A 24633-nucleotide genomic window follows, 5' to 3' on the forward strand; every position below is an offset into this window, starting at 1 on the left:
GTTGTTTGTACTGTAGAAGAACCTTGTTTAAAAAGAGTCTCATTGCTAAACTGGCTATTTAAGAGCATTAATTTGAAGGAGAGATTGTGAGATAAGAAAAGAAAAGATTTCTGGATCATAAAGTATTTTTTATAGAATCTTTGTTTAGCTAATTAATTACAATATATATTGAATTAATACTTATAATATTTATTGGAATATGATTGTTTGAGCTTATAATTTCCATGCAAATATAAAGATCATGTATTCAGAATTTAGCAAGTGTATTGAATATCAATAAATAAAAAGAAACAAGAGACACAGCTCCACACGCTCATGCATGCATGGCTCACCATTTTTCATATAAAAAGACAAAAAAGACTACACTCGTATCGTATATGGTTACATAAACACGACCTGAGACCTTAAAAGCCATTTCTACTCTTCAAACCCATGACCATTTAGACATATGGGAGTCACTAATGTTGCAGACAAAAGCACTTAAATCGAGAAAAAGGGAGAGAAACTCTCCTGTTGAAGCTGCTGCATGCGCTGTTGCTACGGTCTTTGCTGTTTCTGTCTGTTGAGTCCAAGCTGCTGCAAGGACCACTTGAAGCTGATGTTGGTGTTCTCTTCCACTGTTGTCACCTGAAGATGAGGTTAGGGCTGTTGGATGTTCAGATCTCTAGAGAAAACAAGGGACACGCTACTGCTACCTGTTTTTCTTTCCTCCTTTTCCCTCCAACTTCTTCCTCCTTTTTTTTGTGCTCCTCCCTCCTCCTACTGGAGAACCTCTAATCCCTAGAGCACTGCTGTCTTGGCCAAATCATGGCTTTTGATTTGAGCCAGCTAATCTTGGCCATCCAACCATACATAATTAACTTGGCTGTTTCTGTCCTGTTTTTGCAGCTGTCAGGGGGCTGCGATGACTGAGGTTTTCGAACTTTATGTGCAGCTAGTACAAGAGGATGAATGGAGGCATATGTGTATTCATTTTGAAGCAACAAAATAGGAAAAAAGGTCATGACAACATGTTCTGTATTGGCAGCGTTTGGAATGGTGGTATAATGTACCATCTTTTTGGTGTATTAGCAGCTTGAATGAAGGACTAGACGGTGTGGTTTTTCGCCAGCGAGCATGAACTTGGAGGCCAAAGTGCTTTCTTTTCGGGAAGACGTCGAAATTAACAAGCATTCTTGATTTTCTGTGGGCACGAGGCAGGAAGATGTCGTTTGTTTGTCTGTCTCGATGGTTAAAAATCGTGAAATGATTTGAAAACACAATTTTTTTTTTTAATTTTAAAAAAAATTATAAGAAAAGTAATCTAAACGAGGGTTAAAGTCGTAAAAGCATTTTGTTAGAAGGGTCACAATCGCAACGTATTTTTTATTTTTTCACCCTCTTTAGATTTTTTAAAAATATTTTGGAACGGGTTAGGGTTCTGAATCCAAATTATTATGTTTAGGAAGCACATTGAAGAATATTACAAAGTTGGAGGACTAAATAAAAAATGTTTTTCCAAAATAAAACTGATCCTACCTCTGTCTGCGCTGTATAAATAGCCAAAACACACCGTATCCTACACAATTTCTCCCTCCTTCTGAATCCAAAATGGCAGTGGATCCGATCCAAACACCACCACCACCAAGATCCGCTAATGATTTCTTCTCGGACCCGCTCGATTTCCACCCGTTATGGTTTAAACCGAACCTTTTCCTCTCTCCGAACTTCGACTCCGACTCTTATATTTCGGAGCTCCGAACTTTTGTCCCCTTCGACACTCTCCGATCGGAACTCCAAGCACACTTAGCTTCCCTGAATCACGAATTAATCGATTTAATCAACCGCGATTACGCAGATTTTGTTAATTTAAGTACCAAACTGGTCGATGTGGATTCTGCTGTCGTTCGGATGCGGGCTCCGTTATTGGAGCTCCGAGAGAAGATTGAAGGGTTTAGAGGGAGTGTGGAGTCGTCTCTTGTGGCTCTGAAGAATGGATTGGAGCAGAGATCGGAAGCGGCGGTGACCAGAGAGGTTTTGGAGTTGTTGCTGGATACGTTTCATGTTGTTTCTAAGGTATAAGGTCGTTTTGTTTGATTGGATTCTGTCATTTTGGTGATGTAGTAAGAGTTACTAGATCTAGCTACTATTTGTGTAGAATTGGAATTTCGTTTTATTGATTGGGAGATGTCATTTTTGGGATGAGTGTCCTGTAGAGTGAAAAAGGTGCTAGATCTTAGAAGCGTGTAGAATTGGAATTCAGAATGAAAGGGATTGTTTCTCTAATTAGGTTTTCGAATATGCTGAATTCTTGTTTCATATTTTTTGTAGTAATTTTTATTTATATGTATTTTGGAGTGCAGGTTGAGAAACTGATAAAGGAGCTACCGAGTGTGCCTGCTGATTGGTCGAATGGAGATGTGAACTCAACAGAGAAGAATGCTGCAAGCAACGGCAGCATCGAGAATGGGACAAATGTAAGAGAGACTCAAAGCATGCTTTTGGAGAGAATTGCCAGCGAGATGAATCGACTGAAGTTCTATATTGCTCATGCACAGGTCTGTGTTTGCTCATACCTACTAATTTTTTATACATGCGTAGGAACAAGTTTTATAGAATTCTAGTTCAAGGGCTGTTGAAAATGCATAAGCATATAAAATGTAGTAAAGTCAATGATTTTTTCATAGAAGGTCATACAATTTGTGCTTATGTCTATTCTCTCTTATGCCAGTACAGAGCCTCCCTTTCATTCAGAACATGGAGAAGAGGATTCAAGGTGCGAGCTTGTTGTTGGATGCAAGTTTGGGACATTGTTTTGTAGATGGACTGGAGCACCGGGATGAAAATGCAATCTATAACTGTTTGCGTGCTTATGCTGCTATTGATAATACCAGTAGTGCAGAAGAAATTTTTCGCACGACTATTGTGGCTCCCTTAATGCAGAAAATTATTCCACATGGACCATCAGGAGGGGTTGTTGGGGCATCAGGAGATGGACTTGAAAATGATTACCAAGAAATCAAGAAATGCATTGAGAAGGACTGTAAATTCCTTTTGGAGATATCTTCTGCCGGTACTTTCATTTACTGATTTATCACTTTCACCCTTGCAGCTCGGCAAAGCCTCTTCTTAATTATTTGGCTCATCGGCTTGTATGAAATAGATCAATGTTTGTAGCTTTGTTTCTGGCCTGGAGTTGATCTGTTGATTCTTGTCAACATCTTTCTCTTGAGGTGCCCCTGATCCAAGCTGCATTACTGCTTAACATATTTACTGATCTCAATTGCATGGGGGACCAATTTATCTGTCTTTATTTCATTTTTTTGGTGTCACCCTTCTCTGTCACCCTGTTTAACTTGCATGTTTTGGGTAAATGTTGTTTTACATGAAGCATTGGAATTAAATTGTTGTGCCCTGTTGAACAATCTTCTATATTATACTTATATACTTGCAAGTTATCCTGCTGTTATTTTAGTGTAAATACATTTTTCAGAACTTGTATCCCTTTCATCATGAAGGCATGCCATAAATATACCAGCTCTGTTCCTGTGTCTTTGAATGCAACTTATTGTTTCCTCTTTGTTTTTGTTTTTTTTTTCCAGAAAATTCAGGGTTGCATGTATTTGATTTCTTGGCTAATTCAATTCTGAAAGAGGTTTTCTCTGCGATTAAAAAGGGAAAGCCAGGTGCTTTTTCCCCTGGAAGACCTACTGAATTCTTGATAAATTACAAATCAAGCCTAGATTTCTTGGGTCATCTTGAAGGTAGCATGTGGCACCTTTTTAACACTTGGTTCTATTTTACATTACTCCCTCGGGATTAAGAAAGTTTGCAGGCTGATATGATTACTCTGTAGGATTATATGAAAATGTATTGTGTTCATTGTAATTATAATGTCCAATTGTCATGCAAGGCTATTGTCCATCCAGATCTGCTGTCACTAAGTTTCGAGCTGAAGCCATCTATGTTGAATTCATGAAGCAATGGAATGTTGGGGTTTATTTCTCTTTGAGGTATGCAGCACAGCTTCTTCTTTTTTTTTTTTTGTCTCCTAAGTTTATTTTGAATTGACATATCTGTTGGTCTAATTTTATTTAGTGTATTGGTACATCCTGTCATGAGGCTGATCGTGCATCTGCTAAAGACAGGTTCCAGGAAATAGCTGGTGCTCTGGATTCTGCACTTGCAACAACCAGTCTGATTCCAGTTCACAATTCACCTTCTGGTAATGGAAGTTCTCAAGATTTAACATTAAAACAAAGCATCACTCTTTTGGAGAGCCTGAGATCTTGCTGGAGAGAAGATGTTCTCATCCTCTCCTGCTCTGACAAGTTTCTTCGCTTAACATTGCAGCTTCTATCAAGGTGAGAATCAATAATTGACAGCTATTATCTGCTTGATTGGATACTTTTTTTGATATAATGTTTTATAAATAATATCTAACATCTGTGTTGATTGACAAACATTTGACAGATTTTCAAATTGGTTGTCATCTGGGCTGGCTGCTCGTAAGGCGTGTAATAGTGGCTCCAACTCTGGATATGAATGGGCAGCTTCAGCAGCTCCTAATGATTTCCTCTACGTATGTGTTGTGTCATGATTCTTTTATTTGTCTTTTGTGTGACATGAATATAAACCTTGAAATCTTGATCAAAAGAATGCCTTAAGCTAAAGGTCTTGATATCTCATTGTGTTATACACCCCCCACTCTGGACCATTTTGCAGTCTAGTGTGGCTAATGCAAACCATTCCTGGAACATGTACACCTACTATCCTTGGTCTTGCTCAAGTGAGACAGATACTTTGCATCAAGTGAGACATGAACTCGGAGCTTTCTCTATGTGAGCCATCATCCCACCACTTACACTTCATAGCCCTAATGTTTTTACATTACTTGAGTGATGATGCTAAAGATAGCAACTTCTTTACTTAATTTATTTTACCAGCTAATGAAGCAACTTACACCACATTATATGGTTACTATTTAATGTAATCGTAGCACGTGTGCAGGGAATGTGTCAATTGTCTTGTTACTGTGATTTAAAACACTCCTATATCTAGGTTCCACATTAATTTACTGTAAATAAGTATTAATCCCATATGCATGAGTAACAATGATTATGCTCAACCAGCATTTTGATAGAGGTTCTTTGATTTGCAGATTATTCATGACATAAATTGTTTGGCCACTGAGGTCTGTGGAGATTACCTTGAGCATGTGCTTCAGCTTCTATCTTCATGTTCTGCAGATGTACTTGATCTAGTAAAACAAAGCATTTTACAAGGTGGGAAGTCATTAAATGATTTAACACCTTTAGCTATCAATGCAATCACAGATGCACTAGTTGATGAAGCTGTTAAGGTGAGCTGTATTTGGGATTGACTTTGTTTAAGAATGCTTGGCTTCCTTCTGCCTTGGACCTTTTCTAGATGTAATGTTGCCATAAAAAGTTATTTATTAATGGATAGTTGGACATGTTGAAACATTATTCCTGACCCTGTTAAATTAGTGTTTTGAACATTTAGTAACAAAGATTGTTGCACAGGGCTTGAAAGACGTGAAGGCAATTGCTACGACTTTCAGGATGACTAATAAGCCTATTCCTAGCAGACATTCACTCTATGTATCCGGGTTGTTAAGCCCCTTAAAGAAGGTACATATAGTCTTCTTTGCTTGTGACTCTTTTTTTTTGCTCTGTTTCCAGCCTTCCAGAGATGTAACTTGTCCTATATTGTAATGAGCTTTAAACATACGGATGCTGTCGTGAATTGGTTTTATTATGAACTTTGCATTGACCCCATGACTTTGCTTCTAGGATTTTCTGGATATGGAGAAACACAACCCTTATTTGACTAGGGAGACTATTAAGGAGTTACGGCATGGGGCTGCAACTGAGATTACTGGTCGTTATTATGACATGGTTGTTGAGATCGTCAGTGTGGTCAGTGTCCAAATTATATTACTGCATCTTTATTTTGAAATTCTCGACTTTAATATGTCCATTCATTATACTCAGGCTAGGAAGACAGAGTCTTCACTCCAGAGATTAAAGAAGGGTGCCCAAAGACGAGCTGGAGTAAACTCAGATGTGTCAGATCCCTCTGTATCTGATACTGACAAGCTATGTATGCAATATTTCCTTGATATTCAGGTGAGGATTGTCCTTCATCTCCCTCTATCTTTCACCCATTGATGTGCACCCATAAGCACAAGCATGCATACAGCCATAGTCAACTCCACCCATATAGAGGAACAGTTGGTGTGTATGTTTGCAAATGAAATGGCCTGTGCTTTATTGGACTTACATGTTTGCAATTTATCAGGAGTATGGACGTAACCTCTCTTCCCTTGGGGTTGATGCAAAAGGAATTCCTGCATATCGATCCCTGTGGCAATGTGTCGCTCCCCCAGATAGACAAAACGTGATTGATTTGTGAGAGATGGCATTGTTTGCCAACCAGTTACTAATCTACTTTCATTTGTCAATTCCCTACATGTTTATTTGGTGTAAATTGAAGTCAGTGTGATGTCCCTTTTTCTTCATTTTTTTAATCTTAATCCATGAAAATATCCTCTGTTCGTACTAGTGATCCTTTTCTTTTCTTTTCTTTATGAGGACGACTTTTGTACTAGCTACTTTGATTTTTTTACGTAATGTTTAATTCACGAGTAAATAAAGAAGTAACTTTTAATGTTGTAGCTAATTCTTTGAAATCTTGGTTTGTTTTTGTATTCTAAAAATATTTTAAAATAAAATAATTTTTTTTATTTTTTTATTTCAAATTATTTTTTTGATTTTTGTAATGATTTGAAGTGACTTGAAGAACTGATATTAAAAATAAATTTATAAAAATAAAATTTATTATTTTAATGTATTTATGGAGACACTGTTTCCATTCGTAAATGCCATAAAAAAATGAGTTAAATAAATACGCGGGTGAGAAACGCGGGTTTCGTCCCTCAAGTTCTATGCACATGGTTTGTAGTTTAGCTGTGTTTTTTTTTTTTTAATTATTATATTTTAGTATTTTTAGATTAGTTTTGATATCTGTATCAAGTAAATTTTTAAAATAAAAAATAAATTATTTAAATATATTTTTAAATACACACATATTATACCCTCAAATCTCCCCGTCAGGCAAACTGGGCCGAACCAGGAGGTGGTATCTTTGACATCTAGGAAGGGTTTGCCTTTTCTTCACCTTGGGAGCCTCGGATTGGGCTCCAACTTGGAAAGCAGCAGTAAGTAGCTCTGGCTGTATTTTCCCGCTTAGGATTGCCACTAACATATCTAGCTCTACTGCGTGGAGGAGTCACAGTTGAAGTTCCATCCCTTGGAGATAAATGCTTGGCTTCCACGTCTGCCCTGAGTTTGCCATCACCTTTAGTACTAGGAAAACGTGTTGCACGAGTGCATGCAATTTCTTGACTCCAGGGGCTATCCTGAAAGAACTCAGCAAGTTTTGTCTCCTTCAAGACAGGTGTGCTGCTCTTGTGATCACTCCACGATGGATCTTGTAAGAGCTCAGCAAGTCTCTTGTTTTCATCTATTGGAGAAGCTTCTTGTTTGGACTCTCTCTGTTTTCTCTCCTGGATGGCAGGTGGCATGCTATTACGATCATAGATGAGATCAACAAGTTTCTTCCCTCCCTTTGTTGGATTTGGCTCCCGTTTGGAATCGCTTATTTCGTCAGGTTGGGGTGACCCCTTCATGCTGCTTTGCCGGCTCGAAGCATTGCTATAGTCTGAATATTAAAAACAACAAATCAAAGGATTTTCAGAACCCAGAAAATCGCTAAAAACCAGCAATTCTTTTGGGTGATTGATGTGTTTCCTCTGGCTGTAGCCTCTCTTGTGTAATAACAGAGAATCGCAAGGAACAGACAAGGCATAGGATCATAAAACCTCATCCTTATCGAGCTTCTGCAGTGTGCTGTTTAGGTTATTCAACTTGAAATTCTCGATGCATGCTTCAACTCATTTGCACAAGACAAGAAAGAAATGTGAAGAAATTAAGGCAGAGGAAATGTATCTTACCGTTTCTGACACTGAAGAAATCATCATCCGAGTCTGATCCTAGCCAGGCTTGACAATCATAGAAGTTCTCTTCGCTAACTGCATTTAAAATGCAACAATGATTTACGTTTTACGTATATAAGCAGCTTGCAAAGCTAGAATTGTGAAATGGAACATGAAATTGTCAAGAACGTAGGAAACACAAGGTAGTCAGCATCTATAGATTTCTGTTTCCAGTACCCGGAGGTCTATATTATACGGACTTTTTGCCGGAGACATGTTCACAAAATTATGATAAAATCTGAACATTTTACATCATAATTCTGATTAAATGTCTTCGGAAACTGTGCGAGAATAATTGATGCAAGGAGCAGAAGAAATTAACCAATCATACCTGTATCTTGGGATTTTGTCACCGGTGGTGCAGTTAAAGACTGATCAGAATCCAAACTGTTTTTTCCAATTGGATTATCTCCAATGACAGGACTTTCGGTGGAATAAGATGGATTAGAAACCTTGTCTGTTTCATTACTTGATGAGTTTGATGTTTTGCTGACTGAAACACCGATGTCTTGGGACTTCCTCTCAGGAAGCTCCATGAAAAACTGATCAGAATCCAAACTGTTTTCAACCAATCGATCATCTGCAGTGACTAGACCTTCCTCAGAAGAGGGCATGGATGGTTTGGTTGTTCCATTACTCATGGCTGGATTTGGTGTTTCATTGACCGAAACACTGATGTCTTGGGAATTTGTTGAAGGTGGTGGTGCTAACAAAGACTGATCAGACTCTAAACTGTTCTCGGTGATAGGATTATCTGTATCGACAGGACCTCCTGAAAAAGATGGCATACAAACCTTTTCCTTTTCATTACCTAAAGCTGCACACGGTGTTTCGTTGACTGGAACACTGGTGACTTGAGAATTTGTCACTAGCGGCTCCATAGACATCTGATCAGAATCCAAGCTGTTTTCAATCAATCGATCATCTGCAATGACCAAACTTGCCTCAAAAGAAGACGACATAGACGCTTTGGCCATTCCATCACCCATGGCTGAATTTGGCGTTTCATCAACTGAAAAAATGATGTATTGGGAATTTGTTGAAGGTGGTGCTAACATAGACTGATCAGACCCCGAACTGTTCTCATTGATAGGATTATCTGTACTGACAGGAGTTCCCGAAGAAGATGGCATACAAACATTGTCCTTTTCATCACTCGAAGCTGAACTCCGTGTTTCTTTGATTGAAACATTGGTGACCTGAGAATTTATCACTAGCGGCTCCATGGAAGACAGATCAGAATCCACGCTCTTTTCAATCAATTGATCATCTGTTATGATCGGACTTTCATCGGAAGAAGAAGGCATGGATGCTCTGGCCGCTCCATCACTCATGGCTGAATTCCATGCTTCCTCGACTGAAAAAACGATCCATTGGGAATCTGTTGAAGGTGGTGCTAGCATAGACTGATTAGACCCTGAATTGTTCTTGTCGATAGGATTATCTATACTGACAGGACTTCCTAAAGAAGATGGCATACAAACTTTGTCCTCTTCATTACTCGAAGCTGAACTCTGTGTTTCTTTGATTGAAACACTGGTGACCTGCGAATTTGTCACTAGCGGCTTCATGGAAGACAGATCAGAATCCAAGCTCTTTTCAATCAATTGATCATCTGTAATGACCGGACTTTCATAAGAAGAAGAAGGCATCGACGCTCTGGCCGTTCCATCACTCATGGCTGAATTCCATGCTTCCTCGAATGAAAAAACGATGCATTGGGAATCTATTGAAGTTGGTGCTAGCATAGACTGATCAGGACTTCCCAAAGAAGATGGCATACAAACTTTGTCCTATTCATTACTCGAAGCTGAACTCTGTGTTTCTTTGATTGAAACACTGGTGACCTGCGAATTTGTCACTAGCGGCTTCATGGAAGATAGATCAGAATCCAAGCTGTTTTCAATCAATCGATCATCTGCAATGACCAAACTTGCCTCAAAAGAAGATGACATAGACGCTTTGGCCATTCCATCACCCATGGCTGAATTTGGCGTTTCATCAACTGAAAAAATGTATTGGGAATTTGTTGAAGGTGGTGCTAACATAGACTGATCAGACCTCGAACTGTTCTCATTGATAGGATTATCTGTACTGATAGGAGTTCCCGAAGAAGATGGCATACAAACATTGCCCTTTTCATTACTCGAAGCTGAACTCCGTGTTTCTTTGATTGAAACATTGGTGACCTGAGAATTTATCACTAGCGGCTCCATGGAAGACAGATCAGAATCCACGCTCTTTTCAATCAATTGATCATTTGTAATGACCGGACTTTCATCAGAAGAAGAAGGCATGGATGCTCTGGCCGTTCCATCTCTCATGGCTGAATTCCAAGCTTCCTCGACTGAAAAATTGATGTATTGGGAATCTGTTGAAGGTGGTGCCAACAAAGACTGATCGGACTCCGAAATGTTTTTGTCGATGGGATTATCTGTAATGACAGGACTTCCCCTAGACAGAGATGGCATACAGACCTTGTCCTTTTCATCACTTGAAGTTGAATTCAGTGTTTCATTGACTAAATCGGTGTCTTGGGAATTGGTCACGAGCGGATCCATGGAAGACAGATCAGGATCCAAGCTGTTTATGGCTGGCTTATCTGATTTGGCAGGAGTTTCCTGAGAAAAAGATAGCATAGAAACCTTGTCTATTTCATTTGTCATAGCTGAATTCAATGTTTCATTGACTGAAACACCAGTGCACTGTGAATTTGTCACAGGCATAGCTGTGGTAGTCTGATCAGAATCCAAACTGCTTTTGGAAATTGTGTTACCTGCAATGACAGGAATTTCCTCAGAAGAAGATGGAAAAGAAATGTTGTTTGTTTCATTGCTCATAGTCATAGATGAATTTAGTGTTTCCTTGACTGAAACGCTGATGTCTTTCGAGTTTGCCACTGGTGGCACCACGAAAGACTGGTTGGAATCCAACCAGCTATTGGTACGATCATCTGCATTTGCAGGACTTTCCTTTGAAGATGGCATGGAAACCTTGTCTGTTTCGATTTTCGTTGATGAGTTTGGTGGTTTGCTGACTGAAACGCCGCCATCCATTTCTATAGATAAGGCCCTTTCTTCACTATGTTTCAATTATTATTTTTTTATTCTAAAATTGCACTAGAGGAGGAGAAAAGGAAGAAGAGGAAATGCAAGCTGGCTTTTAGGTTGATTTGGAAGAAAGAATACACCTCGAAAAAACAAGAATGAGAAGAACAGAACAGAACAGAACAAAAGGTCGTAGAAGTAGCAAGTGCATTGGTAATGCCGATTGCAAGACAACAGTTGGCATTCTGGCTTGCATTTCTCTTACTATGTTGTCCCAAATCAAGATGGAGACATCATGAATACATCGAAACTACAGAAAGTTTACATGTTATTTTCCTACTTGCACGCCCAAAGTTTACATCGAAACAGAGCAAAGGACTAAGCATTTTAGCTTCTTGGTTAAGCCTAGGTTGCAAATTTTAAAAATTAATTTAATTTTAGAGGATTCATTCAGGATTTATTTATTTTATTTTATATTTTTTATATTTAATGTTTTTTTAATTTTATTTATTTAATTAGAGATTAGACTCTATCTAGCAATTTATTTGATTTTTTTTAATGTCATCATGTATTTTTTTATAATGAGATTTGAATTGTCTTAGCACGGTTTTTTAGTGGTGGATATTATTCATGGTAAAAAAACAATGAATCTTCAATATTTTTTTTCTCATTTCTAGTATAATATTAGAAGTTTGTTTATTTTAGTTAATTGTTATCAAATATTTTTTGTATGGTTCTTCTATCATATTATTGTGATTTTATTGGATTTAATCAAGTTAATTACTTGACCATTGGTTTTTTTTTTTTTTGCTTCTTTATAAATATTATCGTTGTCTAAACATTTATTTTATATATTTAAAAATAACTGATAGGCCGCAATGGAGCACGGGTTAGAAGTCTGATCCAAGCTAAAAGCCTCTCTCAAATCATGCAACTTCTCTTCCCCTCCTCCCGTTTCCATTAGTCCAACAAGATCCTCCAATGCCAACAACCCATCTCCGTCCGAGTCCAATGACTCCTCAGCAAGTTTTGCCTCTCTCAAGATCAACTCTCCTCCTATCAAACCCAGACGACAACCTAGCTCAGATGGTGAAACCTTCCTGCCACCATTTTCGTCAAGGTGGAGAAAAACAACTTCAAACTCTCCAGCCTTAACCGTGTTAGAGTATAAGATGAACATGAGTACCAAAAGGAGAGATTAACTTGTGTTGCAAGAAAATGATAGATAAGCGATTACTTCTTGAATTATGATACAAAATGTAGGATTAAACAACATTCCTGTTCATAAATTTGAAGTCTGTGTTTGGCTTACAAGGTCTTCGGAATGACCATTTCCATCAGCAGAGGAAGGAGCTTTTGGAATACATAAGCAGTAAACATATGCAACTCTTACAAAAGAGAAAAGAAATGTATAAATAGACAGTAGACGTGAATTTAATATTTTGTGAGGCAACAGAACCAATCAATTTTCTTTTTATCTTAATTAATCATAAAAATAACCTTCCTTGCGAAATATCACATACGAAAGATAAGCGATTACTTCTTGAATTATGATACAAAATGTAGGATTAAACAACATTCCTGTTCATAAATTTGAAGTCTGTGTTTGGCTTACAAGGTCTTCGGAATGACAATTTCCATCAGCAGAGGAAGAAGCTTTTGGAATACATAAGCAGTAAACATATGCAACTCTTACAGAAGAGAAAAAAAATGTATAAATAGACAGTAGACGTGAATTTAATATTTTGTGAGGCAACAGAACCAATCAATTTTCTTTTTATCTTAATTAATCATAAAAATAACCTTCCTTGCGAAATATCACATACGCCTACACCTTTAAAGATTTAACAAAAATCTTCCATGTTAAAGATAATATGAAAAAAAATTAATTTCGTCTTTCTTCCCTCCTTGTTTACTAGCAATTAATATATAATAGTGAAGCAGGAGCTAGAATATGTTCTAATCAAAACAAGAAATGGATCAAACACATATAATGGATCTGGATTTTGATTTGACGTTAATCATTTGTGGTTGTTAATAATAAAATGTCTATCTCAGATCATCGTGTTGGAGAAACTAGAGGAAAACAAGTATGGCTTCAAAGGGCAACCCGCGATTTCAAGTATTGAAGAAGAGAAATGAAAATCTAATTTCTGATTTTCTGACAAAGATTTTCCCTACCCAGGACTTCATTTTATTCTCTCTCCTCTTACAACTTGAAACCCTCTGTAAAATTCCTACTTCGCATTTCAATCGTCTTCTTATAACCTCCTCAAGCTAATACTTTTCATGTCAAGTCCTGAAAGCTCGGACGAGGGATTATATAGATTCATGGTTAACTAGCTTAGAAGAAGTAGCCAGCGACAGCGGCAGCTCCAACAATGGCAGAGAACTTGAGGGTAGCGGCACCATCTTTTTCAGAAGCAGGACCCCCAGCCAATGTAGTGCTATCCATTGGTCCTGGAACAACAGTGCCACCATCAACAGAAGGTGCACCAGCCGCATTAACGTCATTATTACCGATAAAATCATGGCTTAAGGGCGCCTCGGCTGGAGGCAGGTAAGTTGTGGAAGGAGCAGGTGCTGTGGCTGCAGCCAACCCAAAAATGGCAACAAAGACAAGAGCAAGAACAATGAGTTTGCGTGCCATTTTCGCTTATACAGAGAATCTTTGCAGATGTTCCCTCTAGGACAGATGGATAGAGAAACACTGCAGGACAAAACAAAGATGAAGAGGTAGATAGATTTGGAAGGATGCTTGTTATATAGACCTGAAATGTGATGGGGTTTTGAGGAGAGGGAGGAAACCACGGAGGTTGTAAGCTATTTCAGGGACTACTAATTTCCATGGAAAGGTTACTTGCAACTTGGCATACTAATTGATGGTTTATAATCATGCTTCTTATTTGTCCCTTGCCTAAAAAATTAATACTGTTCATTCAAAACATTTTCTATATCTAAATTTGCGTAGTAAAAAATTAACCATTCATCCTCGTTGAGGGATTTGGAAAAAAAAATTCCCGAAATTTTTGGCATGGAAAGAGACATCACTCAGTTTTCAACCTATTAGGCTAGCCATTAATTTGCGCATCAATATATTATTGCTCAACTTTCGGAAGGGAGAAATTCAAGAAGAAAGAAAAGAAGTAGACGAAGCTAAATCCTTTCGATTGAATGCAAAGCAACTGACAAAAGGACAGCAAATTAACTGTTGAGTTACAGCAACGCTTACAAATGCTAAACTTCCTCCAAGCCAAATATATCACAATCCCTATCTCTAGTATATATGCTGACCAATTTTGGAGAAGCTTGTGGCTACAAAACGATTTCATTTCTTGTTTGTCGTCGCAGGTCTCTGAGATCAAATAGTTCGCACATCGATCAAGTGTCTTCAAGAAAGTCTGATTTCCTGTTTGTAATTTAACTGCAAGTCCCTGACAGTGATTATTCTCTGCAGCTTCAATTAAACATGAGGCTTGGGACAGGTCTTCCAAAAAACTCAAAGCACTGTTCCCCCCTCCTTCCTATCATTTTGTTGCCATTGTCTCGGAATCAGATAAAATATTATCCATGTCTTCAAAATAGGGCCAAGCTTTTTTCCCTTTCTTCCCGTTCTTGCTTTCCTGTTCATTTTAGCAATGGTTGTTACTAAGCAACACTGTATAGATGGATGAAATGGCAACAGATGACCACACTAAAGACTCGGATGGCACCCCTACAGTGATCTGGATTTCGATATTTATTTTCCATTGGAGTAAGAATTGTACAAAAGAATGTCCAGGAAAACATTTGACTTGTGGCAAAAACTGTAGCAGCACACACTAGTATTCACATGCAATTATACGAGCTTCACTTCATAATATGAAACAGAAATCAAAATGCAATACCAACATTTAATTGTGAGAAGTGGAGGAACAAACCTCATATTTCTGAACCAGAGATGTCCATAAAGATTTGCACTGCCCTGGACTACGATTGATCCCATCAGCCATTAAGTTAGTAGATATCTCTTCCCACAGAGCCATTCTACCTCTTACAACTTGAAATCTACTATTTAATTCCCCACGCATTTTTATAAGACTCTTAACCTCCTCAGGTTTCCATTTGTTCCGTGATTTGGAACGCTTCAGTCTAGAATTTTCATTTTCCAACAATTCATCATCACTACTGTCCACAGCATCTTCCTTGAGCTTATTCATCTGTTCCCCTGGTGGAACCAAACTTTCATCACTTTCTACTAATTCATTGACTGGGGAGGATGAAGGAACGGATGATTTCTGGAAATCATCTTGATCCTCAGAGGTGGAGGAATGTCCTTCAGCTAAGTTAGAACTTGAAGAAGTACCCTCTTCCTCAGGTAGCTCTCTTTCAAATTCAATATCATCAACTGCATGATAAAAAGGTGGGAAAAACAGAATATTGAGTATACTGGTTAAAAAATCCCAAGCTTTAGAAAAGTACTACTGCTTTCAAGAATGTCCACATTAAGCATAGGTCAAAAATGCAATTTATATGCATGCTGAGTTGCTAGCACAAGGCCTTTCCAATGGGAGCTCTCCTTCATTATTGTTAATTTTTTAATATATCAGTCATTTACTGATGATTGGCATAAGACAGCAAAAATCAGCTAACCTAAAGATGTGAAGTTTAGTGGTGGCATAGGTATTTTCACACGTCTCATCCACAGGCAGTCAGAAAATGGCTACCACCCACCAACTTGACCACATAGAAGCACATGCACACAAAAACACACTCAATTAAAACACAGAGATGCGGAGATATGTGGACCTTCCAGATTTTGAGGTGATGTTTTCTCTAAATGTGCATAACCATTTCCATCAGGTCGCTTCCTGTCCACCTGATTTCCTTTTGGATGCCCATCGACAATTTTTCTCAATGCCGATATCCCAAAGCCAACATGAGAATTGCCAGATAACCTTGCATTGAGTTCATCAGAAAGAACTGCTGCTGGGTTTTCCACAGCAATGGCAATGACTTCAGGTCTTTTACCACTATACTTCCTTACCATCTTCCTCAACATCTCAGACACTGTTCTTTCCATGTGAGTTAAAGGACAGTTCACCGGACAGCTTGAAAGTGCAGCATGAGCAGCTTTGTGGAGTGCATCTAAAAGCTTCCCTTTGTCAAGCCACAGACAGCGTGTTGTGATTTTTATTTTTCCTTTTAAACTTTTTTCAACTTGACCATCTAGATTTTGAGGGCGTAAAATTTCCATGCTGTACCACAGAAATGTTAAGAAATCATTACAGTAACAAGTGTCACAAAGAAAATTCATGTTATTTCAGAATCTGCTAGAGCTACCTGACCACTACAATACCATCTGTTGCAATTTTTAGTCTCTCATCAATGCAAAGCTCAGTTGATGTGCCAAAAGCTTTATCCCCATCGTTATACATCAACTGCAATATCAGACCAGATTTTACAAAAATGAACCTCAATTAAATTCCCATAATAAAACAATCAGTATTACCAACCTGCAAATTTTCCTTCCCAAGGGAGACAAAACCATTGGATAGAACTCTTCTGTTCCTCAAGTGAGAAACCCCAAGCATCTCTCCGTTCTTTATAACCTGACAGATTTGTAGACCACTTGTAACTTTTACCATGCCATAACATTATATGCAACTCAAAGAATTTGAAAGAAAAACAACATAACAAGAATGCATCTAATGTCATGTATACAATAAATCCATCATATGCACTAACCAATGCAATTCGACATATGAGTCTTTTTTCAAGATAAACCATGCAACACTGCACCTGAAAAAGCACTTTTTTTTTTTCAGTGGGCTTGGGTGTTACGGACAGTACATCCCAAGAATTGACCATTCTCATTTACATGGAAATCAGCTGAATTCATATAATTAATAGAGTAAAAGAGAAAGAAGAAATGAAATGAGAATCGGTTGTCCATATACATAGAGAGGCCGGAGAGCCTTATTGTTCTATTTTGAAAGATTCTATGCTCTCACTAAATGCATCAAATTTTGGCAAATATAACAAACTTCAAGATCACCTTATGCATACTAATTACCATAAGAGTGTAAAGACTAACTCACAGTAGTGTGATGAATGCCAGTTGATTTCCCAAGCAATTCATGTTCTTTCAAAAACAGAAGTTCTCCGTGTATGGGAAGAAAATGTTGCGGCTTCACAATTTTAAGCACTTCCTCCTGACGAAATGGAATCAATGTTCGATGATTTTTCGTAAAAGTTGACAAAAATAACAACAATTATAGTATTGATAATTGTCAAAGAACCATCTCAACCCAAAACCTTAAGGTATTAGATGAGTTTCCAAGATATAATTTATATTATTCTCTAACACCCCCTTCAAGTGAAAGCCTTTTAGGCTTGAAACTTGTACAGATCCACATTACCTTATGCTTAATTTTTATCAAATACATAAGAATGGTGAGATTTGAACTTGTGATCATTTGGTCATCAAGACTCTGATACTATGTCAAAGAACCATTTCAACCAAAAAACTTAAACTATTAGGTGAGGTTTCATGATATGATTTATATTATTCTCTAACAATAATAACAAACAATTAATATTCAAGGCATCTAGTTCTACATGCTTCTCCATATAACAATGACACAATAAAAAGGTAACAGAATAACAAGGAATAACCTTCATACAATGAGTCAGTATGTGAAGATGCTTCTCTTTCCACTATTGACACAAAAAGCATAACATGGAGGAGTACAAGATATATAAACATTATAACTAAGTAATATAACTTCGTAAGATCCAGAGGAGTGGCTTATGAGATCTCACCAATTCTCCACGATACCCATGGCCAGATGTGTGAAGCAGCTCATTTTTACCCATTACAATAGTTGACCCAATCTCTGATATGCGGTTCATCATTTTCATTACCCTAGATTCGTTACCAGGGATTACCTGAAAAATGAAATATAAACTGAGAACATATCTACTAATTGGTAGTTCTTTCAGCAAGAAAATACAAAATTGATTAGCATTATGACCACATGTCGAAGCATCAGACATTAATAAACCTGTGGCAGTAATATTATAAGATAGAGGACTATCATAAATAGTTGAGCATAAAATCAAAAGTCTGCCTAATGTAATAGTTCAAATTCACTATACACATGTGACCAATCAAATGCAATCATCATTTCTGGGGAAAAAAAAAAGAAGAAGAGGCGAGAAATGAGAACAAAATGGAGCACCATTGCTGGCCATCTTCTATCATATAACAATTCTCTTACAAAATCTCCATCAGGTTATGAAGCATTTTTGGCACTCCCTAACATATAAATAACATGCACAATAATAGATATCAAGAAAACCTTAAATTAAATACAAAGAGATCCTGGGCTTGCTGGTGCAGGAGGATTGCTATGAGATTGGATGGGAAGATAGTTAGCCCCATTCACATACAAGGTGGGTTTTTGCAATTTTTTAACAGCAGAACTTCAGGGAGTTAAGGTTGGCCTTAACATAGCTTGGATGGGATTGAGTGTTATCCTGGAAGTTGATTCAACAGTGGTTCAACATGTAATTCTTCAAGATCAGTCCAGAGATGATCCTAGCTCCATGCTCTTGGCACAAATAGAAGAAATTTTGAATAGAAATTGGAATGTGATAATAAAAATACATATATAGAGGGTAATAAATGGGCTGATTGGTTAGCAAATGTAGGAGCTAGTGGGGAACTAGGGCTCCGCTTTTTCAGTGTTTCTCCTCCAGGGCTAGTAGATTTGCTTCAGGCGGACTATTGTGGTTGTGTCCTAGTTAGTCGTTTAGTCTTGTTCTTGGGCTCTTAAGCCTCTTTTTGTACCCAAAAGAAAGAAAGAAAGGAAACTGAGTTCTATAAGGACTCACTAACAACACATCTGAGTTCTACAAGATTGACTCATTAACAAAACATTTTGGTACCTTGTAGAAAAACATAAATTGCATCCAACTACATGATCTTAGCATACTGAGATTACTGAAGGGGAGTTTGAAATAAGGAAAAAAAAAAGAAGATTAAAAAGAATGAATGCTTAAATCATTAACCAAAAGTCAGAAATTGACTTGTGAGTTCATTTTAAGAAGAATCCAAGCATATTATATCATAATACCTTAGCTGAATAAAGAATAACATCTTCCTTGTTCAGTTTGAAGGCATGACTACTTCCATATGATGCAAGATTGAGAGCTGCACGCGGCTCTGCCTGACACAACAGCATGCAGAGTCACATACCAGCTAATTGATACAACAGAAATGGAATCAGGCAGCCGAATCAACTTACTTGTGATCCAGTTGTGACAATTAGCAGATCCTTAGGGGCATAAGAATCAATATCTTCCACTTTAACCTATACAATTTTGGAATTGTTAAGAGGAATCTGTCATGAGGTCTTCAAGAGCAAGATGGAAGATATCACTGGAAATCTAATACTCTCAGAAAAACATCAAATGAATAACTTATGCAAAAACATTACTAGAGTGGACGGATCAATTGGTGCCTTTCCATCCTTCCATGCTGCATCCAAATATGTCTTCAATGACATGCCAACAAAGACCTGATACAATGATTAAAAAATCAAAACTGTGAGTCAAATTCCTTTGGAAGACCAAGATGATCGTTCTAAGAGCAAATGAGAAACTAGAAAATCATACCAACTTTCTACCAGTCAAATCAGCGGCAGCTTTCACACTGCCTAGGCGGTGTATATTTGATGCAAATTGAGTAGTGATAATCCTTCCTTTAGCAGCTGAAATACGTCTCAATAATGCATCAGCTACCACACTTTCACTAAGTGTCCTTCCAGGTGACAGTACATTTGTTGAGTCACTCATCATCTGAACAGAGGTTTGCATTGTTAAAACCTCAAGTTGCTCTGCCCTTTAAGAGCAGCTTTAGCAAAGAAATTAATTCACAACACATTAATGAAGGAATCAAAGGTAAAATCATCATCATAGACATGCAAATCAAAATTTATAAAAGAAGAGAGAAAATAACACAATAAATTCAAGTGGATACCAAATGAATAAATATCAGATACAAATGGTCAACCTCGTTACACAAATAATTTGTACAAAACAAATCATACAGTGTATGAGCTTAAATATAATGGCTAAAGCAACTGGTCCACTAACATGTCACAGTGATTTTGCTCCTTCAATTTTTTTTTCCAGCATAAAATGTGTGCTCACCATCAAGATGTTGCAAGTGATAACTTTTTCCACATTAACCTATTTTCCTCAATTCTACCTAACAAACTCCTTTATCCACATCTCAAGGAGCACATATTAGGATGTAAAATGTCGAACATGCAATTGTAATGCATATCATCTCCATTAAGTCTTAAACATTGACCTTTTCTGAAGAAGCCACTCTTCAAGAGAAGCATATTTCTAAAGCATTCCAAAACAAAGGCCAAAACTGTCATAGCATTATATCATGAAAGACATGACACAATTTACAACACAGCTTCTCTTCATTCCCACAGTCACATACACTCAGAAGGCCTATTTTCATATGTAGGTCCCACAAAAACCACTATCTCCTCCACAAACTGAAACCGTTTAAGTTCCCATGTAAAAACTATGTCAATATGGCAACAAATTACATCATCTTGGAGACTTACCAATGTAACTCCTTCTTTGGAGAGTTCCTCTAAAGTTTCACGATCAAAAACTTTTCCATCCAATGGTGATTCATCAATCTGTACAATATAAACCTCTTCTGAAGCTTACAAAATCATAGAGGGAAAAATAAAAATATATAGACAAGCTTACCTTCCAGTCCCCAGTGTGAAGGATTGTACCATCAGCACAGCGAAGGACCAATCCACAACAATCAGGAATAGAATGGGTCACCCTGATAGGCTCTATTTCAAAAGGCCCAGCTGTGAATTTCCTCTTTGTTTTGAACACCTTAAGTCTAGATGGAACAAAGATCCCATTCTCCTTCAACCGTTTCTTGATGAGCTGTCATAAAATCAGTTTAGAAGCACTCAGAGAATCAAAACTAGAAAACGTGACTTGTCATCACATAAAACACAAACAGATGGTCTAGAGAGCTGCCATGCAAGTGTGCAAAATCTTACAAGGTCACTTGAAATTGAAAAAATTTGACTGTGGTTAATATCCATCTACTGAAAAATAAAGGGCAGCATTTATATATTATGAGCTATTTTATCCCATAAGCAATAGTAGGATACGTCAGTTCTGGAAACATGCATTCTAGTACATGTTTGTGCACATATTTATTTATGAAAGTATGCTTAAGTAAACCAAATTTAGTTTTATTTTCAGCACATATAGATGGATAAGTAAGACCCAGAATAAAGTACCTCCATCGTGAAGGATGATGCATAAATCGGAGTGTTATGATCCAAAGCTGGAACAACCTGCTTAGATAGTAAGAGAATCATTAAGAGTGAAAAAGACACAAAGCAAAATGCTTAAATCAAAACATGATTAATTATTTACAGCAATCAAGCATTGAACCAAATGATACAGCTTGGATAGCTGCACCTTTGAAATAAATATTAAATCAACAAACACCCCTTACTGTCAAAGCCTTAAACTAAGTTTAGATTCATGTTTCCTACACACATCCCTTATGCTTTTAATAGATCATCCAATTCAGGTTTCCAAAGTAGCAAAGGCTCAGTTTTTTAACCAAGCTCATTTAGCTAAAGTTCTTAGCCAAAAACAACACACTTTTGTTTTTAATCTTGCTAACGAGAAACTTTAAGCACACATGCCAAATACTATTCTAAAAGAAACAAACTGTTGCTTCTTTCCTTCGAAGTATGTAGTCGTAGACACCATCTATCTACACTATCTAGATCATATTGTAACTTCTTTCCATGTCCCTTAAATGATTTTAATGTTTATTTTTTCTTGATTCATGTTAGTATCAGATTGGTTCATTTTTTTTAACCTCCTTTAATTAAAATCCAATCAAATTGTGGATTGAAACAATTCATTGCCACCACCTCCACCATCACAATTCATGGAATCATCATCAACAACCCATGATTGATCAAGGGAGTGCAGACAATAATTGATCAGTGAACATCAAATATCCATGATCCAGGTGCTAGCTCTAGTCTTTGGGTTGCTGATGTGCCATAGCCATGTAGATACTCCTTGCATGGCAACCTTTAAATATAGATGAGATCTTTTAATAGTTCAGTAACTAAGACGTAACATCAACCATTCCTACTGAAGTGAAGTTCCTTGCATTAAAACATTTGAAAGAACATTTTGAGAACATCTTCTACTGCAGAATTATTAGAAGAGCCAGATCACCATTAGATTGATGATTGCTACTAATTATTGAGTAATTGGAAAGCATGAGTTTATGCCCAATAAAAAGAGGCTTCACCTTAGACATTAACATGATGTAAGAACCAAGAGCCATGAAGCTGAAAAACTTCTAAATAATCAAGCATAGACACTTTTGAAAAGGGAGATGCAGAAGGCAGTGGAAAAGATATCTTATTGTCTTTTCTTAACTTAAAGGAAAAAAAGTGAAAATGTGGGATATTATGTAAACAAATCCCATGGCACATCTGATACCGACATATCAACATGTCATGCTCAAATATACAATGCAGAGGTCATAGGGAATGTACTCAACTGATAAACACGTTGATCTAATTGCACAGTAATGTCATCATAAACTATAGATTTACTTCAACTAGCATTGGAACAGAACAAAGACAACCTTAGTCAGGCTACAGCCAGGGTTCATTGTGTAAATATTGCATCAAATGCTAAGTATCAAAGATCCTCAGCATCTGAAGGCTTAACCAAGATCATCGGAAAGGATAAAGCATAATGGACAGCCCCCTTCCCTTGGAAAAAAATGATGGAAATTCATGTTATTCCCCATTTCAAAATAAGAATAATTGTCAAGAGGTACCATTCATGTATCAACAACCCTCCCATCTCACGTCGTTTTCCATCTAACTATCTTGGCAATCACACAAACAAGCTTTGCATTCTTTAGCCCATCACCACATCAACTAAGCTGTAATTAGTGTCTCGGCCCACCTTAATTTATCTACAGAAAAATGTAACTATCTATGCAACTAAAATCCTATCAAGAACTACAACACAAATGTCAACAACAGAAAATTTGATACTGTTAAAAAGGCCACATAAACAGTAATTTAATCAGGAAGTGCAAGGTCAAGATGATGCTTTCAAGAAGTCGAAGGAAACTTTACCCAAGGCAACGCACCAATGTGATCTTCATGACCATGTGTTATAATAACTGCTTCAATTTTGTGTTTCCATCTTCTGATAAATGTGGTATCAGGTATAATCTTTTGAAATCCAAGCTCATCATAACTGGAGCATGTTGTCACACACACAAAACAAAGTCAAGACATCAGAAAGCAGAATTTTCAGCCACGTGCTTAACCTAATGCACTCAAAAGGAAAAAAGAACGCAACTTTCACTTCCTCTCACAGTAACATTTCCTCACTAACAATCTGATTTATTCTAACTCCTATGTAACTAAGATTTTTTCATATTCAATCCCCAAATCAATTAAACATTTAAGAAATTAGCATATTCTTTGAACAAAAAAAGCACAAATGAAAGCCCTTATCCTCCCAAATTCGGCTGAATACTTACTCAGGAAACATAACACCGGCATCAATTAAAATATATCGATCATAATTCCCAACAAGCATACAATTCATCCCAATCTCACCCAAACCACCAATTGGAACTATACGCAGCGGCGGACCATCAGGCCCTTCATAAAACTGCTCCATCTTTCTTTTAACCGAATCTTCCATACTTTTCCCTGTCCCTTCCATTCTTCCCGTCCTTTTACGCGGCGGAGCTTTCGTTCTTCTACTGCCTAAATGAATTTTAACAAAAAAAAAATAATATAAAGAATTAAACGAAGTGAGTATTTACACATTTAATTTCAAAAAATAAAATAAGAAAGGAAATGGAATTAAAGAAAGATGACCTATAGTAGTTGTAGTAGGGGAGCCAGCAGAGCAGGAAACGCAAAGCTTGGTGGAGCTAGGGCGGCAGAAGAAAGTGTACGGACAGGAGGAGAGAGCACTGAAAGCGGCAGCCATGTTTGGTGATGTTGTTTTGAGAGGTTTATGAGAAGACGTGCAGTAGAGAGAAAAACCTCCCAAAAGCCCTAACAGCATTTACTTCAGGAAATTATAGAATTGAAACCAAGATTTTGTAGAGAGAGCGGTTGAGTTGAGGCTCTTCAGGGAGCGGGAAATAGAGCTCCTGATGAGAGGGAGGGAGCCGAGCAGCAGATAGTTTTTTGTTGTAAGGTTGAGAGATAATAAATATCCTCTTTTCCTTATCATTTTAATTTATTTTTTTGAAATTGGATTGCTAGAAAAACACTCGCACGTGCCTCCCTCAACATCCACACGCTTCTATAAATTTAGTGAATCTTGCTGATTTAGTCCCTCCTTTTGTAGTACAGTTATAACTTGGTTTCTCATGCTTGAAAACCTATATGTTGGTCCCTTCAACAT

At 37.4% G+C, this 24633-nt stretch overlaps 4 protein-coding genes across 5 annotated transcripts; 1 reads left to right on the top strand and 3 right to left on the bottom strand.

Annotated features, from left to right (window-relative positions):
- The first annotated feature begins 1529 nt into the window (after positions 1–1529).
- LOC105139441 (conserved oligomeric Golgi complex subunit 2-like) lies at positions 1530–6661 on the top strand. Its single transcript, XM_011045871.1, has 12 exons — positions 1530–2055; positions 2343–2537; positions 2716–3052; positions 3582–3743; positions 3893–3992; positions 4128–4343; positions 4453–4561; positions 5141–5341; positions 5526–5633; positions 5796–5921; positions 5997–6131; positions 6304–6661. The coding sequence occupies exons 1-12, from the start codon at positions 1591–1593 to the stop codon at positions 6415–6417; spliced, it is 2268 nt and encodes a 755-aa protein (XP_011044173.1). The 5' UTR covers positions 1530–1590; the 3' UTR covers positions 6418–6661.
- Positions 6592–9299, bottom strand: LOC105139439 (uncharacterized). Its single transcript, XM_011045869.1, has 2 exons — positions 8886–9299; positions 6592–6675 (listed from the first exon to the last, which is right to left on the bottom strand). The coding sequence occupies exons 1-2, from the start codon at positions 9283–9285 to the stop codon at positions 6644–6646; spliced, it is 432 nt and encodes a 143-aa protein (XP_011044171.1). The 5' UTR covers positions 9286–9299; the 3' UTR covers positions 6592–6643.
- A 3842-nt stretch (positions 9300–13141) lies between these two features.
- Positions 13142–14167, bottom strand: LOC105139442 (anther-specific protein BCP1-like). Its single transcript, XM_011045872.1, has one exon. The coding sequence runs from the start codon at positions 13754–13756 to the stop codon at positions 13451–13453; it is 306 nt and encodes a 101-aa protein (XP_011044174.1). The 5' UTR covers positions 13757–14167; the 3' UTR covers positions 13142–13450.
- Positions 14168–14255: 88 nt separating this feature from the next.
- Positions 14256–24434, bottom strand: LOC105139443 (uncharacterized). Of its 2 annotated transcripts, XM_011045873.1 has the most exons (17): positions 24096–24434; positions 23750–23981; positions 23337–23460; positions 21447–21503; positions 20890–21081; positions 20739–20816; positions 19768–19950; positions 19590–19670; positions 19398–19463; positions 19227–19319; positions 17911–18036; positions 17187–17300; positions 16602–16697; positions 16429–16526; positions 15895–16343; positions 15027–15493; positions 14256–14729 (listed from the first exon to the last, which is right to left on the bottom strand). In XM_011045873.1, exons 1-17 carry the CDS (start codon positions 24286–24288, stop codon positions 14634–14636), a joined length of 2745 nt encoding a protein of 914 aa, XP_011044175.1. In that variant the 5' UTR covers positions 24289–24434; the 3' UTR covers positions 14256–14633. The 2 variants fall into 2 exon arrangements, with proteins under 2 accessions (XP_011044175.1, XP_011044176.1); XM_011045874.1 differs by lacking the exons at positions 23750–23981; positions 24096–24434 and having other exon boundaries at positions 23351–23454.
- Positions 24435–24633: the final 199 nt, after the last annotated feature.

Source organism: Populus euphratica, unplaced genomic scaffold (genome assembly GCF_000495115.2).
Source record: "Populus euphratica unplaced genomic scaffold, PopEup_1.0 scaffold92.1, whole genome shotgun sequence".
Lineage (NCBI taxonomy): Eukaryota > Viridiplantae > Streptophyta > Magnoliopsida > Malpighiales > Salicaceae > Populus > Populus euphratica.

Bases quoted from the DNA above. Each gene is read 5' to 3' on its own strand.
- LOC105139441 (XM_011045871.1), top strand. From the start codon at position 1,591: ATGGCAGTGGATCCGATCCAAACACCACCACCACCAAGATCCGCTAAT. The intron at 5,342-5,525 runs GTGAGCTGTATT...ATTGTTGCACAG, and splicing joins TAGTTGATGAAGCTGTTAAG to GGCTTGAAAGACGTGAAGGC. The intron at 5,634-5,795 runs GTACATATAGTC...CTTTGCTTCTAG, and splicing joins TGTTAAGCCCCTTAAAGAAG to GATTTTCTGGATATGGAGAA.
- LOC105139439 (XM_011045869.1), bottom strand. From the start codon at position 9,285: ATGGAGCCGCTAGTGATAAATTCTCAGGTCACCAATGTTTCAATCAAA. The intron at 6,676-8,885 runs CGTGTGCAGCTT...GAATTAGCTACA, and splicing joins TGTTCCAGTCAACGAAACAC to ACATTAAAAGTTACTTCTTT.
- LOC105139442 (XM_011045872.1), bottom strand. From the start codon at position 13,756: ATGGCACGCAAACTCATTGTTCTTGCTCTTGTCTTTGTTGCCATTTTT.
- LOC105139443 (XM_011045873.1), bottom strand. From the start codon at position 24,288: ATGCTGTTAGGGCTTTTGGGAGGTTTTTCTCTCTACTGCACGTCTTCT. The intron at 18,037-19,226 runs GTATTATGATAT...TTCATTTTTCAG, and splicing joins TTATTCTTTATTCAGCTAAG to GTAATCCCTGGTAACGAATC. The intron at 14,730-15,026 runs GTTTGTTCCTCC...TAAAATGAACAG, and splicing joins CTCTGGTTCAGAAATATGAG to GAAAGCAAGAACGGGAAGAA.